Source organism: Schistocerca serialis, chromosome 3 (genome assembly GCF_023864345.2).
Source record: "Schistocerca serialis cubense isolate TAMUIC-IGC-003099 chromosome 3, iqSchSeri2.2, whole genome shotgun sequence".
Taxonomy (NCBI): Eukaryota; Metazoa; Arthropoda; class Insecta; order Orthoptera; family Acrididae; genus Schistocerca; species Schistocerca serialis.
This window is the reverse complement of record NC_064640.1, coordinates 372,598,821-372,619,286: the sequence shown is the minus strand read 5'-3', so window position 1 is coordinate 372,619,286 and position 20,466 is coordinate 372,598,821. Positions and strand designations below refer to the sequence as shown.

The window sequence follows — 20,466 nt, the reverse complement described above, 5'->3', positions numbered from 1 at the left end:
CCTCGCATAGTCCTACATTTCTCCAGAACCCATTTCTCCAGAACCCACAGTGACCATCCCTGTGGCACACTTATACCCAATTTTCTGTAAATAATTCGTGTCATTATTTTGCAACCATGACTTGTTAAACTGATGGTGTGTTAATATATGTGTCAGCACTTGCCTTCTTTGGAGATGTAATAACTACATTTTTCTTTGAGTTCAAAAGTTTTTGCCTGTCTCATACATCTCCAGTTTCAGGTGAATAATTTTGTCATGTCATGGTCACCCTAGAACCTCACTAAATCTGAGGGAATAACATCTACTCTAAGTGCCTTACGGCACCTTAGGTCTTCCAGTGCTATACCAAATTCAACTAGCAATAATGCACTCTCATTTCATGACTTCCCTTTTATAAGGTTGTCTTCAAGTTTCTTTCCTTTATACAGCCTTTCTGTACATGCCTTCCAAATTTCTTGTTTGCTTAGTACAGACTTACCATATGCACTTTTAATATTCATATTGGAGCTTCTCGTGTTTCCAAATGTCTCTTTAATTTGCCTATGGGCAGCTTCTATTTCACATATTCATGCATGCTTCTAAAGTTTTGCATTTCTCCTCTAGCAATTTCCTGCTTTGTCACTTTGCAGTTTCTGTCAGTCTAATTTTTAGCTGGTTTTTGTTCACTTTTGCTTTCAATCATTCACTTCAGTTTCACACAGTCTCTTTTTGTCAAATTCAGTATCTCGTGTTACCCAAAGATTCCTACCGATCCTTGTCCTTTGCTCTGCTACCTTCATTATTTCATCTCAAGATCTACCCGCATCACTTTTATTGCATTCCTTTTCTCTGTTTCAGGTCAATATTGTGCAATACTCCCAGTGAAACTCTCAACAACCTTAGGGTCTTTCAACTGGTCCAAGTACTCTTTCTCAAATCTCGTACCTTTCTGCAGTTTCTTCACTTTTCATCCACAGTTCATAATCAGTGAATTATGGCCACAGTCTACACCTGCCCCTGGAAATCTTTCGCAGTTTGAGAACTGTTCTCAAAAACATCATCTTACAATTATATTTCTTTTAAGTAGATAACCTTTTTTTCGTGATTTTTAAAGCAGGTGTCAACTATGATCAAATTGTGCTCTGTGCTAAATTCTACTGGGCAGCTTCCCCTTTTATTTCTTTTTCCTTCAATTGAATGCCAACCTCCAAAAGGACAATTTTATCATCTCTCTTAACATTTGAATGATGTCTTATTGTAGGTATGAATCTAATGTTGCTAATAAGAATGAAAAGGCTACAGAATACTGATGAACATTTCTAAATTTCGAACAACGCTTATGACCCTATACACAGGATGGTTTTATTCCACAATATGGAAGAATTTGGAATGGAAAAGAAAATGCAAGAGCTATTGCAACAAACCCTAACAAACACAATATCCCAGACAAAATTCATGGAATAAATATCAGACCCATTTCACAAGAAGACACAAGTTTGACAAGATTATCGACTATTCCCTGTTGAACAGTGTGCTGTAAAAAAGATCACAGTATGGAGGAAAACATTTGCAGAAACAAACACCAGAACGGGAATAAAAATAGCTTGGGAAAATAAAGTCAAAACTAGCAGTTTAGCAGTTGCAGATAATTTAGAAAATACTGCACCATCAAAATTAAGCATGAAGTATGGAATAATCAGAAGAGTTCATAAAAATTTAAGTCCAAAGAATAAATTATTATGGACAATGCAGAAGCTAACAGAGCAAGACTATGAAAACGCATTAATAAAAACATCATTCCCTTTAAACATAAAAGTTTACCACTAGAAGACTGTCATATGGCTAAAATGCATGTATGCATCAAAAACACTAGTTTCTGATGATTAAAGAATATGAAAAAAAAAAACAACAGAAAAATGAAAAGAAAGAAGTGATGAGGACATTAGGAAACACTGCAACAGTAGAAACATCTAAAGTAAGAAGTAACTCTGAGGTATAAAAATACACAGGAAAATATTGCATTAGAAATTGGAAAATAAAACTAATGTTTTTTGAACATAGACAAAGAATGAATCCTATCATACTGACAAGAAAAAAAAAAAAATTATTTTGAAAAATTAAAAGTCAAACCAAACTGATTTTGGTGAGCGCATGGAGATGGAGATATTGGCATAAGTACAAAAGATATGCACAAAGAACAAAATACATAAACAAAATTAACTAGTGATAAAATTTCCAAAAAAGAGCTTGGAGGAGGGGGGAGGGGAGGGGGAAGTTACTAGATAAAGCTGGTTTGTAATGAATGAAAAAGAAATAAATACAGAATACTAATTCCAACTGCACAGTTGAAATTTTTTCATTTCAACTGCACAGTTAATCACGTCTCTTACATTTCTTATGATGTAAAAACCAGCTGCACATATAGACTGTAAATGACAGTTAAGAGATCACCACCCAGGGCCAAGCTAAATCATTGTGGGTGCACGGCTGTGAATTACTTTTCAACTACTCATGTTAAGCAAATTATTTTGTAAGCCCAACAATTTTACATTTGCAATAAAATCTCCACATGTTTCTTGCCGTGTCAATTTATGTGAAAGCATTAATACAAAAGCAACATCTCACTCGACATTTTAAATAACCACAGCATTTTGCCTTTGTGTACTAATGGCCCTCTTTCATGCCTTCTACAAACAGATCTGCTAACTTGTATTTACCTAACTGATACAAATGTAGGCCATGAGAAGAGTACTATGATCCGTCTATAGCATCCATAGCAATAACATTGATGTGGTACCTCACTTAAAATCTCAGATGCTTCCTCATCTCTACATTTATACACTTTAAAACATAGTCAACAGCAGCAATGGAAGTGGAACCATAGGGCTTTCACAAAACACACATTTGTGTGTTCAATATATGTTCTTATTTTGTCCATGACACACAAGACTATATTTTATGCTATTAGCTAAATCACTTCTAGTTCCCATCTTTCAGCACTAACCTTCTTAATAAAACCCTTACAAATTTTTCTCAAGTTTCATGCTGATATAGTCTAGGAGCTGGTTTCACAATACTTGAGATCCAATACCCTGAATCTAATTTTTAATGTAGCAGCTAGCCTAAACTACTTCCATGACTACTACTATGTGGCAGGTCTCTCATATTATACCATGTGATCTTTAAGAAATCAAGCAATGGCTTGTTGCACCCTTCATTCCTCAACACCTTTATGATGCTCTTCATTGTCTCACTCACATGAAAAACAAAGAGTGATAATCTGTACTCTTATAGATATTTAAATGTCATTACAGACGAAAACTCAGATTTAATACAGCACAACAAAAAATATTATACCATTTGTCTCAAAAATATCTTAAATTGTGCTCCTGTTTTTTACATTTCACTAAGTTTTGCTCAAAATTAAAAAAAAGGAGGAATGAAATAACAGTGATCCTAAAACAACAAAACTTACATTGTATGCCATCCAAAGCCAATCAACAAGAGCTGCCATAACGGAATCCAGCTGCAAAAATAATGGTTTAATTTATTTCAGTGTAATCATTGAGTTACCACCATTAAAATATGCTTGATACTAACTCACTAAAAAATAATATTCTTACATATATGTAGTATCCACCAAGCAACCACAGGCCAAAAACTAGCTGAAACAATATTACTATTCCAAAGCAGATCATCCATGGCAGCATCATTCCTCGATTAGTTTCCACCACACCAAAAATGAGGAATACAGAGAATGCAATCAGCAGCAGCAGGTAGGCAATGAAAAACCCTCCAACACCAAGCATAGCTGCAAAACAAAATTGTAATCAAGTTTTTGCAGTACTTTCTGAGAAATAATACAAATGAATTAAAACATTATGTTTGTTAGAGTCACTATTCCTCTAACTACACAATACATGGCAGACCATCCAAATCAAGCAGGACAAGTAAATATTAAATAATCAAATTTCAATGTTCATTCCATTTACACACTTGACTTACTTCCACAGATGTTTATCATTACTTTCTATGTGCATGAGTTATTTACTCTTGCATTTACTACTAGCTGACTGCTGTTTTCTACTATGATGCCAACAATGAACATTCCTCACTGCATTCTTGTTCATAATATTTAAATAAGTTTACAAATTAAGAATGCTCAAAACCTATAAGTACTAAAACAGTTCACCCTTTAAGTCACAGCACATGCTATATTAGGAACAATATAGAACTATTTGCATAAATACACTTTTTATGTATACTGATTGTATAAAATTGTGTATTTTATATTGCCAAATTTTTATTTCTATATGTTACTTATCTACATTGTTCTGCATTTTTGAGTACACAAAAACTCCATACTATTTGAAACTTCCTGGCAGATTAAAACTGTGTGCCGGACCGAGACTCGAGTCCTTTGCCTTTCGAGGGCAAGTGCTCTACCAACTAAGCTACCCAAGCACGACTCACGACCCGTCCCCACAGCTTTAATTCCACCAGTACCTCGTCTCCTACCTTCCAAATTTCACAGCAGCTCTTCTGCAAAACTTGCAGAACTAGCACTCCTGGAAGAAAGTATATGCAGAGACATGGCTTAGCCACAGCCTGGGGGATGTTTCCAGAATGAGATTAATCTGCCAGGAAGTTCCATATCAGTGCACGCTCCGCTGCAGAGTGAAAATATTCTGGAAATATCTCCCAGGCTGTAGCTAAGCCATGCCTCTGCAATGTCCTTTCTTCCAGGAGTGCTAGTTCTGCAAGTTTCGCAGAAGAGCTTCTGTGAAGTTGGAAGGTAGGAGAGGAGGTACTGACAGAATTACAGCTGTGGGGCAGGTCGTGAGTCGTGCTTGGGTAGCTGAGTTGGTAGAGCCCTTGCCCACGAAAGGCAAAGGTCCCGAGTTCGAGTCTCAGTCCAGCATAAAGTTTAAATCTGCCAGGAAGTTTCATATCAATGCACATTCCTCTGCAGAGTGAAAATCTCATTCTCCATACTAGTTTTTGTTATTTTCAGTCTCACGGCTGATTTGATGCAGCTCTCCACGCTACTATGTACTGTGCAAGCCTCTTCATCTCTAAATAACTACTGCAACCTACACGCTACAGTGAAGTTGTCTGGTCACATGTAACAGGTCTAGGTGTAATTAAATTAACAATTTGATGTTTTTACCAGCCTCCTGATTCTGATGTGATGGTTTTAAAGTAAGTGAAATAAAGTCTACGGTCAACAGCGCGGAAATACCCAGATCATGTGATATTAATTGGAGGTGACTTAAGCCTACAGAGTATAGACTGGGACGTCTATGGATTCATTGCAGGGGGCACAGATAGGCAGTCTTGCAAAGATCTTTGAAACACATTTTCCGAAAACTGTCTTGAGCATCTAATTTGATGGCCTTCACACAATGGAAATATTTTAGATCTTGTAGCTACAACCAAGGCTGACCTAATCAACGGCATCAGTATCAAGACAGGGTATTTCTGCTAAAGAGAGCAGATAGACAGCTGTTAGCATATCACTTAGACATTAGACAATGAACTGGCATTATTCAGTTCCAGTACAGTGGATGTAGAGGTATTATGGGAAAAGTTTAAATGGATAGTAAATCATTCTCTTGAAAAGTATGTGTCGAGTAAATGGATTAAGGAAAGAAAAGATCCACTGTGGTTTAACAACGAAATTCAGAAATGCTGAACAAGCAAGGCCTGTTGCATTCTTGGTTCAAAAGAGAACGTGCAAATGACCACAAGCAAAAGGTAACAGAAATTAGTGCATCTCTAAAAAGACCAATTAAAATCGCTAAGTTGCTCTAAGGGTTCTATAGAGTCACCCATTGACCCGTCTGGTGTGGCAGAAGAAGAAAGCAAAAGTAAAGCCAAAGTTTCTAATTTGCATTTAAGAAATCGTTCATGCAGGAGAATTGTACAAACACATCATCATTTGACCATCGCACAGACTCCCGTATGGAGAACATAGCAACAAGCCTCCTTGGCACAGACAAGCAATTGAAGGAGTTGAAGGCAAATAGGTTGCCAGGTCCTGAGAATTGCCATTCGGTTTTTACAAAGAGTCCCCTATGGCAGTGGTCCCTCTCTTAGCTAGCATTTATCGTCAATCTCTCGCCCGATGCCATATGACTGGAAAAAAGTGCGAATGACTCCTGCACAGAAGGGTAAAAACACGGACCTGCAAAGTTACAGACCAATATCCCTAACATCAGTTTGCTGCAGAATCTTTTAACATATTCTCATTCAGAACATAATAAATTTCCTCCACAGGGAAAAGCTTCTGTCCACAAATCAGCACGGGTTTACAAAGCATTGCTTGTGCGAAACCCAGCTTGTCGTTTTCTCACATGATATCCTGTTAAATATGAATGAAAATCAACAGGTAGATTCCATATTACAAGAGTTTTGTCAAGTTTTTGCCACAGTACCCCAATTCTGACTGACAATGTAGGTACAAGCATATGGAATAGGTTCCCAGGTACGTGAGTGGCTTGAAGAGTGATAGGATCCAATACGTTTTCCTCAATGGTGAGTATTCATCAGGGAAATATGATAAAACTGCTACTATTTTCCACACACACAAATGATATGGCAGATAAGGGTAAACAGAAGTCTGCGACTGTTGATGATGTTGTGGTGTGATTGAATGGTGTCATTGTCGAGTACAACGCAAGACGACTTAGACAAAATTTCTAATTGGTGTGGTGAATGGCAGCTAGCTCTAAATGTACAAAAATCTAAGTTAATGCAGCTGATTAGGATAAACAAATCCATAATGTTCGAATACAGCATGAATAGAGTTTTGCTAGACACAGTCACTTCAATTAAATATCTACGTGTAACACTGGACAGCAATATGAAATGGAAATGAGCATTTAAGGATTGTAGCCGGGAAGGCAAACAGTCAACTTTGATTAATTAGGAGAATTTTAGGAAAGTGTACATCTGTAAAGGAGACCACTTGTGGAACAACAGTGCGACCCATTGTTGGGTACTGTTCAGTTGTTTGGGATTCACAACGGGTCAGATTGAAGGAAGAAATTGAAGAAATTCAGAGACAGGATGCTAGATTTGTTACTGGTAGATCTGAACAACATGCAAGCATTACAGAGATGCTTCGAAAAACCTAATGGGGAAACACTGGCGGAAAGGGGACATTCTTTTCGAGGAACACTATGACGAAAATTTAGAGAACTGGTATTTGAGGCTGACTGCAGAACAATTCTACTGCCGCCAAAGTATGCTATGTGATCAAAAGTATCCGGACACCTGGCTGAAAATGACTTACAAGTTTGTGGCACCCTCCACTGGTAATGCTGGAATTCAATATGGTGTTGGCCCACCCTTAGCCTTGATGACAACTTCCTCTCTCAAAGGCATATGTTCAATCAGGTGCTGGAAGTTTTCTTGGGGAATGGCAGCCCATTCTTCACGAAGCGTTGCACTGAGGAGAGGCCTGGCATGAAGTATGTGTTCCAAAACATCTCAAAGGTGTTCTATATGATTCAGGTCAGGATGCCATGGAGGCCAGTCCATTACAGGGATGTTACTGTCATGTAACCACTCCACCATAGGCTGTCCATTATAAACAGGTGCTCGATCATATTGAAAGATGCAATCGCCATCTCCGAATTTCTCTTCAGCAGTGGGAAGCAAGAAGGTGCTTAAAACACCAATGTAGGCCTGTGCTGTGATAGTGCCACGCAAAACAACAAGGGGTGCAAGCCCCCTCCATAAAAAACACAGCCACACCATAACACCGCTGCCTCCGAATTTTACTGTTGGCACTACACATGCTGGCAGATGACGTTCACTGTGCATTCGCCTTGCCCACACCTTGCCATCAGATTGCCACATTGTGTACCGTGGTTTGTCATTCCACACAACTTTTTCCACTGTTCAATCATCCAATGTTTACACTCCTTACACCAAATGAGGCATTGTTTGGCATTTACCGGCGTGATGTGTGGCTTATGATCAGCCGCTCGACCATGAAATCCAAGTTTTCTCACCTCCCGCCTAACTGTCGTAGTACTTGCAGTGGATACTGATGCAGTTTGGAATTCCTGTGGGATGGTCTGGATAGATGTCAGCTTATTGCACATTACGACCCCCTTCAACTGTCGGCGGTCTCTGTCAGTCAACAGACGAGGTCGGCCTGTACGCTTTTGTGCTGTTCGTCACCCTTCATGTTTCCACTTCACTATCACATAAAAAACAGTGGACCTAAGGATGTTTAGGAGTGTGGAAATCTCGTACGACCCAAGTGACGCCCATCACCTGACCACGTTCGAAGTCCTACTTATTCGTCTTCTGGTCTTCTTCTGTGATTATTACTACCCACACATCCCTCCAATACTCAATTTGTGATCCTATGATGTCTCAGAATGTGTCCTATCAAATGACCCTTTCTATACAGGTTGTGCCACAAATATCTTGTCTACCAATTCCATTCTGTAGCTCCTCATATTATGTGATTTATAGTACTAATCTAAACCTCAGCATTTTTTTTGCAGCATCACATTTCAAAACCCTCTATTCTCTTACTGACTGAACAGTTTTATCATCCATGTTACACTTCCACACATGGCTACACTCTATACAAACACTTTCAGAAAAGCTTCGTAACACTTAATTCTATATTCAATGTTAAATTTCTCTTCTTCAGAAACACTTTTCTTGGCATTAGCAGTCTATGTTTTACGTACTCTCTATTTTGGCCATAAGCAGTTATTTTGCTGGCCAAACAGCAAAACTTGTGTACTACTTTCAAGTGCCTCGGCCCTGAGCTAATTCTCTCAGTGTTACCTGACTTAATGTGACAATATTCCATTATCAGTGTTTTGCTTTCATTGCTTATATCCTCCTTTCAAGACACTGTCCATTCTGTTCAACTGCTCTTCCAAGTCCTTTGCGCCTCTGTCAGAATTATGTTGTCATTACCCAACCTCGAAGTTTTTATTTCTTCTCCCTGAACTTCGAAATTTTTCTTTGGAATCATTTATTGCTTGCTCAATGTCAATGTACAGATGGGACAACATCAGGAATAGGCTACAACCCTGTCTCACTCCATTCTTAACCACTGCTACCCTTTCATGTCCCTCAACTCGTAACAGCTGTCCAGATTCTGTAAAGTTTCAAATAGCCTTTCACTCCCTGTATTTTACCCCTGCTCCCTTCAGAATTTCAAGGAGAGTATTCCAGTCAACACTGTCAAAATCTTTCCCTAGGTCTACAAATGTTATAAACATAGGTTAGCCTTTCCTTAACCCATCTTCCAAGATAAGGCATAGGGTCATTATCGCCTTGTGTGTTCCTACATTTCTCCAGAATTCAAACTGATCTTCCCCGAGGTTGACTTCTACCAATTTTTCTGTTCTGTAAAGAATTCGTGTTTGTATTTTGCAACCTGACTTATTAAACAGGTATTTTGGTAATGTTCACACCTGTCAGCAGCTGCTCTCTCTGGAATTGGAATACTGCAGTCTTCTTTAAAGTCTGAGGATATTTAACCTGTCTCATATATCTTGCACACAAGATGGAAGTTTTGAAATGACTGGCTCTCCTAAGTTATCATTAGTTCTGATGGAATGCCATCTACTCCAATGACTTTGTTGCAACTTAGGTCTCTCAGTGCTCTGTCAAATTATTCTTGCAGTATCATAGCTCCCATCTCATTTTCATCTACATCCACTTCAATTTCTTTAATAGTGCTGTCAAGTTCATCTCTCTTGTACAGACACTGCAGATCCTCCTTCCACCTTTCCCTTCTTTGCTTAGGACTGGTTTTCCACCTGAATTCTTGATATGCACACAGCTACTTCTATTTTTTCGAAAGGCCCCTTTGATTTTCCTGTAGGCAGCATCTATCTTTCCCCTATTGAAACGGGCTTCTAAATCTTTACATTTGTCCTCTGGCCATTCCTGCTTAGCCAGTATGCATTTCCTGTCAATCTAATTATTTAGACATTTGTACCACCTTTCACCTGTAAAGGATTTCTACTAGGCCTTGTCTTTCTACCTATCTGATCCTCTGCTGTTTTCACTATTTCATCTCTTAAAAGCTACCCATTCATCATCTACTGTATTCCTTTTCCTGTTCTGGTCAGCTGTTGCCAAATGCTACCTCTGAAACTCTGAACAAACTCTCGTTCTTTCAACTTATCCAGGCGCCAGCTCCTTTATTTCCAACCTTTTTCCAATATCTTCAGTTTTAATCTACAGTGCATAACCAATAAATTGTCATCAGGGTCCACATCTGCCCCTGAAAATATCTTGCAATTTAAAATCTGGATCCGAAATTTCTGTCTTACCATAATATAATCAATCTGAAACCTTCTGGTATCTCCAAGTCTCTTCCACATATTCAACAAGTTTGTGTCCCTCTTGCCTTCAATAATGTGTTAGGTATGCTGTTCATAGTAATTAACTTGCATTAATATTTTCTTATTCAATACTAAAATTATTTCTGCATTACCGCTATTTGATTTTGTATTTATAAAATTGTATTTCCCAGACCAGAAGTCCTGTTCCTCCTGCCACCAAACTTCACTAATTCCCACTATGTGTAATTTCAACCTATCCATTTTTCTTTTGAAATTTTCTAACCTATCTGCCCAATAAGGAATCTGACATTCCATCCTTCAATCTGTAGAATGCCAGTTTTGTTTCTCCTGGTGACATCCTCCTGAGTAGTCCCCACATGGAGATCTGAAAGGGGGATAATTCTACCTCTGTAATATTTTACCCAGGAGGAGGCCATTATCATTTAACCATACAGTAGAGCTGCATGCCCTGGGGAAAAACTGCAGCAGTAGTTTCCTCTTCCTTTCAGTTGTTCACATTACCAGTACAGCAAGGTCGTTCTGGCTGATGTTAAAGGCCAGATCAGTCAATCATCCAGACTGTTGTCCTTGCAACTACTAAAAAGGCTGCTGCCCCTTTTCAGGAAACACATGTTTGTCTGGCTTCTCAACAGATATCCATCTATGGTACAGCAATTTCAATCACTGAGGCACACAAGCCATATCACCAACAGTAAGAGGGACCGATGACCGTCACAGTCTGGTCCCTTTAATCCCACAAACCAACCAACCAACAGTAAGGTCCACTGTTGAAGGGGGGAGGGATTTAATTCACTTTTCCCTATATTTCTCCTCAACTGAATTCTCAGTGCCAAAGAAGTTTTACTGGAGCATGAATGTTTTCAACTCTTATGATAATCATTTCATATACAGGTGATTACTTGTTATATAGGGCAGAGAAAAATTCACACACGTTGACATCACAGCACGATTCCTCACATACTTGCAATACAAAAATGCCTGTCACAAAATTTCATCCTGCACATATTTTTGGCAGTAAATGGGTATTACAGATTGGCAGTCACACTGTAATCACATTCATGGTGTCAGCATATAGGCATAGTGCTGTGCAGCTGGTATTGTTTATGAGGTTGGGGGTTCGATTCTGTTCGAAGCACATTTGTTTTCATTTGCCATTTTCATTCTGCCATATAATACTGTAGAATACACCATTTCTTAAGCCACACATATCCAACATTGACATAGTACAGTGACTTGCAACAGTGAACATAATAAAAACATGATCAGACAAGTCATAATTGGATAGCAGAAACAAATGACCAGTCACACGATAAAACAATTACAAAAACAACAACAATTTTGAGATGCTAAAGATGATTTCACTCAACATCTACTAGTCATTTATACTACATGCCATACGTCCACTCAGATGTAATACATTAGCAATCTATGACAATAATAATATCCATTTACAAATGACAGAGCACAGCAGTCAGTCATCCTTTTTTGCAGGTTTTATTTGGCAAATTTAGATTTTGGCTAGTGCCTAGTCATTATCAATGCATTATTTCATAGTATCAATGCATGTCAGTCCCCTGTTGTTCGAGCGTCACCTTTCTTTCAAGACTACTCTTGAAAGAACTGTAACAGACGTCCGAACAACAGGGAACTGACATGCATTGATATTATGAAATAAAGCATTGATAATGGCTAGGCACAAGCCGAAATCTAGATTTGCCAAATAAAATGTGCAAAAAGGGACTGCTGATTGCTGTGCTCTATCATCTGTAAATCATATCACAGTCGCTGAGTGCACCCACATTCCTAGTGGAAGGTAATCTGATGAATAATTTCCATACTAATGACCACATGATATTCACAAAAGAATACACTGCCCTCAGAGCAGATGCTCAACGCTATCCCCCTGCAGCTCCGAACATTGCACGACCCGCTGTGTCACACAGCTGTGATTTCTTCATAACATGGCTGCATCCAAAGATACAAGAGCAATATGAACATGTGCTACCAGTTATTCCACATGCCCCGATGGAGTATAATACTTTTGCTCCTTCAAGTGTCCCCCCAGGAAAAAAATTCAGAGGACTTACAGGTCATCTGCAGACAGCATCCAGGTATTGCATTAAAGAATAATAAGGGTGCAACTTATGCTTGTACAGCACATCAACAACTGTGCACTGTGAGACACGCAGCTACCTTGCTACACTATGTGTACTTTGCTGGCATTCTTGATATTTAACCTACAGAATAGCTTCCTCAGTGGCTGGAGTACGGCGAGTCCATGGACGACCTCTATCACGTGATAGTGGAAGGAGGGAACCTGTCTCCCAAAGACGAAGCTCCAGATGATGAAACACATTTTTATCTGGACAACTTTGACCAGTACACCTAGGAACATATTTACGAGCAGCAACACTAACCCGGTTATTAGCTGCATAATGGACCAGAAGCATATCCACATATTCATTGTTTGTGTATGCCATACACCTGCCACACTGTTTTAGAATAACACAAGAAGAAAATACGATATGTGTACGAATACACATGGAGTCTGTCACAGGCGCATTACTCCACTAGCTACTAGTTCCTGTCTGGTGAACAGTGCATACAGCATAAACATGTCATTATTTGCAGCATAGCATCGCTTCTCTTACAGTCTCTGTTCTGCAGATTCATCCAGACACTGCTAATTGTGAAATGTGCTTTTTTTCTAATCACACTGTTTCCCTAATTGTAATGGACATGATGTTTCTACATCTCCATCAATTATAACAATGATGACAATGATAGTAACACGTGGAGATAAAAAACAGCAAGTGGTTATCAGAATCAATGTTGAAAGGCATAATTAGTGGTTCGATGGTAATAATACACACACACATGGTAAATGAGTTTGAAAATTATTTGAAAGCATGTTGCTAGCCCTACTGGTGATGTAAGGCCCTAATGAAATGTAATGGACTGGAATGTGGCAAGAATAACAGTTCATACTAATCGGTGGAACCACTGTGGGAGAGTACACAGAAAACAAGTTTGGAATCTAGTAGACACAGTGGTGCGAAATAATTTGCGCCCACGACATGCAAAAGACTTCTTTAAAAGCTGAGCAATGATATCAACTGTACTTACATTTCTGTGTTCATAGTACATAAGTGAAGATGTTTTGTAGAAGACAAACTGTAATCGCTGTATGACGATTAAGACCTCAGATACCATACCACAAAGACTACATTCAGCAAATAAAAACAAATGTGTGTCGATCCAGAATCGAACCATTGACCCCCTGCATAGTAACCCAAAATGCTATGCACTACACCAACTGCACAGCACTACTACTATATGCTGACAGAGGCTGACATGTGATTACAGTGATGCCAGATAGCTAATCTGTGACATCCATTTACTGCCAGAAACATGCGGAGGACGAAACTTTACAAGAGACATTTATGTATTGCTTGTACATGAGGAATCGTGCTGCAAAGTATGAGTGCGTGAATTTTTCTTCACCCTCTGTAATTTATCCTAACACTTTACAGATTCCTTAAAAAACTGTAAGCCCACTGTTCACTGACTATAGCGAGCTACTCGCTATTGCATATGATGTGCTCTCACATAGCAATGTTTTATGTTTTTAGCTGTCTCGCAGCATGGGTGAGGTTTCTGTATGAGAAGTCAATTCAGCGCTAGTATGGTGACAAGATGTGTACACTATTACAATGGGCAATTCAAAAAGTTCAGAAAGTGATCATACCAGGGACACGGGGTGAATTTATGGATGATGCAAAATGGTGAGAGTCCATACTGCGTTGTTCAGAAAGCAACATGTTTTGTCTTACAGACAGTCATCACATAATCAATTCACTAAACCAATCATACCAAAAAACCGGCACTTATTTTTCTTTGACCACCAAAGGTGCAAGCAGTCAATTAGGGTATGGCAGCTAGGGCACAAGCCCTGGGCATGTTTTGTGAGGATGAGCGAAAGGAAGAAGTGGTAAGCTCTTGCTAGGTAAACATGGTCCCCTATCACATAAATCTCTCCACTACCTTGTATAGCTGTTGCTATATACAGTGGATAATTAGACTCCAGGTGACACAAACGAGTCACACAATGACTCAAAAAGTGCAATAAAAACTACTTAATGCTAGTTGCCGTTAATGTGACATCCTCATACACTCATCGTACAAGGTGAGCCATGATGCTGAACTCTTCAAAGACAATGCTGACACTGTGTGATCCCCTCATCTTGACACACAACCACAGCAGCTCATGCACATCCCAAGTGCAGCTATTCACAAGAACGTAATAGCAGCCTCAAGAACCCCATGAAGTATTGCTAACTTCTTTGATTTACCAACAGATTTAAATACACATTACCCACTAACTAATTATGCATCACCTTCAATCCCAGCAGGAAAATGTCATGGCAATACACTGTTTGTATGGAAGCAAGGGTATCATAATTGTCTTCACTCAGTTTTAATACATCTAATGAGTTCCAAAGTGCCTTAAAAGTTAAAAAAAGGACCTTACAGAGGCAGTTCTTATTCATTAACTTCTAGCGTCTACAATGTTTTCAAGCACTTACATTCACATAAATATTAAAGCACAGAAGGATACTATTTTTCAAAACAGTACCTTCACAAATACAATGCTGACTTTAGCTTATCTACATGTGATTATAACTAAATACAAGGTGCCCGCATTATACATATAACAATATAAAACATAATAACTTGAGAATTAATTGATGTATTTATTGACAGTATGTGCCTACAAGTATGGGAACTCAAAATCTTGTTTAACATATCTAATACACCCTGATATGCAGACCAATAGTAGTGTGAGACACATGTAATCTGTATTCCAATTATCTCCAAAGGTGTTGCAGCACTGCAGGTGAAACATACATGATGGTGCAGGTCTGGTATATTATGAAATGTGATCTGGTACATTTCATTCTTGACAAACCCTCAACAGAAAAACATCAACTGGGGTAATATCTGGACTTCTAGGGGACCAAGCAGTCAATGGACTACCTCTCCCATTCCAACAATCCTGGAACCCACAATTCAATAAATACCTCACAATGTTCGCAAAATGGTATGGTGCGCCATTTTGTTGAAATATCATGTCACGACGTACCAGTGTAAAAAGACTTTAGCTCCCCCAGAGAAACCACATAGAACACCTGCTGTGGAGTCCATATGGATACTAATGAGCGTTCACATAAACAAAGCAGTTACCAACTGCTGCAAGCAAACACACAATATATTGTAATAAAATAAGAAACATAAAAGAAAAATTATTTTTTTTACCAGTTTTGGGCGCTTAGAGCCTTTTTTCAGAAGGCTATGCCTATCGCATTACTTGTGGATATCAAATAAAGTGCATACAGCACAATGCCATGATTCTAAAAAATATATGCAGGGGCAATAAATATTACAATACTGAACCTATTAATACAATAAGAGCTCTTAGATGCCTACATGTAGTTTGGTGTTTGCATAAAACTAGTACAAAGAAGTGAAACAAAAATATCATGCTCTTAAAATATTGTATTAATGGACTCAGTATTGTATTACTTATTGCTCCTGCATATATTTTTCAGGACCACAGCATTGTGCTGCATGCACTTTAGTACTGACACTCGCAAATAATACGATACGTGTAACCTTCTGAAGGAGGTCACTAAGTGCATGAAACCAGTACAGAAATTAAATTTCTTTTATGCAAATGGTTGCTTATTATTTCATTACATACAACTACAATTGCTGAGGATGGATAAAATACTAAACAATACCTTTTGAGATAGCATACTTGTAGAAGAAAACTGTCAACAAATATCTCAATTATGTCTCAAGTAACTACCTTTTTATATTATATGTTTTATGCGGACACCCTGTACGAAATTATTGAGTGACCTAATTTGTTGTTATAAAGATGTTTGTACTACTTATAATATCATATTAACTTACATCCTCTGACATCCGTCTCAAATAATGGTGAATATAGCTGGGTTGATTCCCCACCACTCATCATATATGCAATCAGTGTAATTAGGACAACACTGAAGGACTGGAAACAGAAACCATATCAGTACACTTGAACAGTTACTTTTGATAACATATCTAAAGCGAAAACTCATTATGCACAACTTAATTCAAATCGTGTAAACACATCATTACAGTCTGTGGGTATTGTTATAGATCGCTTCACAATTTTTAATGTGTCTTGAAGAAACATAATTTACACCTTACTTCATCAGTATAGAGCTATGTATGTGCACTGCCATCCTATGACTATAGTGCTCATCACAAGCATAAAAAAATCTCAACAGTCGAACATAAATTTTCTATTGTATGATCTCTTGGAAAGCAAGTAACATTTAAAGTACAAAAAACAGGGAAAGACTCAGAATCTCTCCAGTTTGGACAAATGAATGTTTTTCACAGTGACACATAAGTTTAAGATAGTAATCTGAGTGCTTTTGTTCAATAAATGTATACAGTGAAATCAAAAGGGACTAGATATTAAAAGTGATCCCAATGATTTTAAACAACTAGAACTTTATGACCAAGAATATTTCATACACATTTGACAACTCCCATCCACTACATGGCAACCAATGTAGAGAACATTGCACATACACAAAAACTATGCCACCACATAAATCCATATCACCATACATATTTTTCTTCTACAGACATTATTCTGCTTTTAGTGAGAAAACACTACTTAGCTTCAAGTAATATAATTTTAACATAATTTGAATTCCACACAGTGCATTACAACTGTCCCAGGAATGCTTTTATTCAGTTGTTATATGCACTACAATGAAAGACTTCTGTATGTCTTCCAAAATGCTAGCTTTGAGGTCCAAGAAGCATTTACCTCAACAAACAATGAGCAGTAACTGTTATAATAAAATGGACACACTGTGAACAAATGAATAAGTTCATTTCCTTTTTCTGACAAGTACAGATGTCTATCCACATCATAGATTACAGCTTCAAATTTCTGTCCATAATGAATTTATACATGGCAAATTCCACTTTGATCAAAAATACAAATTAGGTCAATACATGAAAAATGTGTCACAGCATCTATGAGTCAAACACTTACTGCAGTATAAGCTGCAACCATGTAGGTTCCAACTTTGACATTGCTGTTCCATATGCAAGGAGACCAACATGATCTTATGGCAACCATTCTTGTTCCAAATATTCAAGGGATATCAGGATTTGACAGCAACACAAAGGCAGCAGCTGGTGATAAAATAGAAAAATAATGTTTTTTTTTATATCATGCATGAATTTGATATCTAAGTTTATGGGGTAGTTTAATACTTCCATGATAATCAAAAATAACATTCTACGCACTGATTACAAAGCACTGTATGCAAAACAAGAATGAAGTTTAAACAACATGATGTCACAAATGAAACAACTACGTAAACTACAGTAAACTGGCAATTAACTCTTATCTATTAACTATTGCATAAACGCCTATACTGAATATTGCCAAACTACATAAAATTCAAGTGCACATTTGCAGGCGGGGTACAATGTACCGCGCCAACTGCATTACTTTACTCACGTTACTTCTAGAATTTTTGGTATACCGTGCCATAAATTGTCGTAACGGTGATCCTAGAACTTAAAAATTAACGCTCCGCCGTCGGGCTAAAATAGCCTTCTGTCTTAAGGTGATTCTAATCGAAGGTTCAAATTACTTCGCACTGTAGTACTCGCATACTACACAAGGCACAATATAATTTTGTTATTAGGTAGTGAATGTAAGATATGTCAAACAATGACGACGAACATAATTTACTTTAACACTTTCGTCAACGCAATCTTGAATATAAGCATGTGAACGGTGTACCTTACATGTCTCCAGTACTCCAACCCTAATTCGAATCGATTTGTCAATATGAACTGGTTCCCTATTAGCCACAGATGTAAACATATCTGTGGGCCAGCTGCCGCAAGGTGCACACGCATCTCTCTCCCTCGCGCAAGGTGCACATTTACAAACACAAATACATGGTACCTTAGGCAGGCAGATCCACGCATGGAAGTCAACCATCCCGAAGAACATACTATCACAACGTATTTCATAAAGCTAAAGTGCCATGACAACCGTGAAAAACAACATACTACCACAACGTATCTCATAAAGCTATAGTGGCTTGACAACTTCTGCAAACACGAACTGCTAATAAATAAAATACATGCCTGTATCTTTTGTCACTGGAGTAATGAGTAGGATTATAGACGTAAGGTCAGTAGAAACAGAACTTCACTCTTTTAGTTCAATAAAATCCATAGCCTTAATGAGATATCTCAAAGTACAAAAATATTTTAAAAATCACTGCCACTTTACGCAAATACACAAGATTACTTTCAGATGAAGGAGAGATTTCGCAATGGACATTTTAAGGAATAGCAAATGACACTGAAGAACGGAGTGCAACGTGTAACAACTCTTGTAATGTCAAGCAATGATGGTATTTTCATGAACGTGCATAATAACCTCTTCCACATATATATTTCAATCGGCCAACATTATTCTAATTGTAGACGAACATTATAATTCACGTTGTTTTGGAAACAGAAATAAAGATTTCTGCATTCAGTGCATTTCAACATCATTATTGTAGATTGTCAGGCATATTTTGAATTTTTTCAGAAGTTATTCGATGTCTCAATTTGTGTTAACAAACCTCCCCTCAGTATAATAGGCAGCGGCAATAGACACACTCGCAGCAATTTTTCACTCATCAGCTGGCTCCACGATCCATCCAAATAATTTTATTCATCTCAACATTATCTTAACAACAGAAATCAACAAAACAAGGCAACGCCCTGGCCTAACGGATTCAAGCATTCCGACGACGTAAACACCAGAGAAGTAGTATATGCGAAACTGCGCGTGTAGACAGAAATATAATCGCTGATTTCTATCGAGTCAGCTCAATTGAAGGTGAAAAATACAGTCTTGTAAGACGTTATTTGCTAAGTAGGAAAAAACATAATAGATTAGCTAACCGGGCTCTATGTATTCTCTTATAAATACTGTTTGATGTGTATATTTCCGCCAGAAAATAAATGCCTGTGTTTTCAAATGTTTCATTTCCCAGCAATTTGCCGTACAAAACCGATCAAGAAAATCCGTTATAAAGTTTACTTTGACCACTAATATTCTTTATAGTTCTTAGTTTTTATACTATATTTCGCCTATTTGTGTTATGGATGGTGTCTCATAACCTCACTTTCACAGTTCGGCATTGGGCGAAGTGAATTGATGTCGTGTTGATTTTCCGTCTAGTGTGAACCGTCACTAATTGATGGTAATATTGGCAGGCGGTCCGTTCCACTCTATCTAGTATGAACTGGTCTCTAGCGACATCATGTGGTAACAAAGGAGGTTAACCTATTTTCAAAGCGTCCACACATGTTACAGTAGTAGATTTTGAGCTTCTGTCTCTTCTCAATGTTTATTTATTCTTTGCTTTGTTTTAGTGGAACTCTGAAAATGTTTCATGACAGCTTGGATATTTTTCCATGAGTGTTCTTCCACAAAATAGGCAACATATTCGAAAACAAAAATTATTTGTGGTTTACAGTGCCTAGGGGTATCTTCACAAACTCTGTTCTTAGAATAATTCTGGAAACGCGTTGTACTAGTTCGAAATAACGCTTAGCTGTCGTATTAAGTTCGACGAGTAGTCAAAAATAGCTACACAACTTTACATTAATGATGAGATTTTTCAAAATTAGTTCCCGGCAAACTGGGAAGAGATAAACTGAGATGTTGTCACCATTCGTTTTAATTTAGAAAAATCATGCTACATAGGCCTAAGCAATACTAAAACAGCCCTCATTTGTGGATAATTACAGTTGGACAGAATATTCCGTCCTTTTTTCTGACCTCGCTAATGATAAAGGTAGTTTCTGAAGTTCCCAGAGTGACAATATTTTGATAGCAGATAATGTTATTCCCTTTACAGGTCATACTTTCTATAAAGAAGTCAAGAGTATTGGAACAACCTTCTCTTATTTTGTGGAAGTATTACAACGACAGACTCATTAATGCTGAAAAGAAACAAAACTGTATCTCACCTTGCAT

At 37.9% G+C, this 20,466-nt stretch overlaps 1 protein-coding gene across 2 annotated transcripts in view; it reads right to left on the bottom strand.

The window, feature by feature from the left end:
• Positions 1-19,232, bottom strand: part of LOC126470193 (uncharacterized) — a 32,095-nt gene extending 12,863 nt beyond the window's left edge. For both annotated transcript variants that reach the window (XR_007586146.1, XM_050097853.1), the window contains exons 1-5: positions 19,061-19,232; positions 17,458-17,600; positions 16,311-16,410; positions 3,603-3,790; positions 3,455-3,505 (exon numbers count right to left, since the gene is read on the bottom strand). Coding sequence is in view for 1 of the 2 variants with exons in the window: in XM_050097853.1 (XP_049953810.1) it covers positions 3,455-3,505; positions 3,603-3,790; positions 16,311-16,410; positions 17,458-17,544 (426 nt within the window). In the remaining variant the exon portion in view is untranslated. The remainder of the gene's footprint in view (positions 1-3,454; positions 3,506-3,602; positions 3,791-16,310; positions 16,411-17,457; positions 17,601-19,060) is intronic.
• Positions 19,233-20,466: the final 1,234 nt, after the last annotated feature.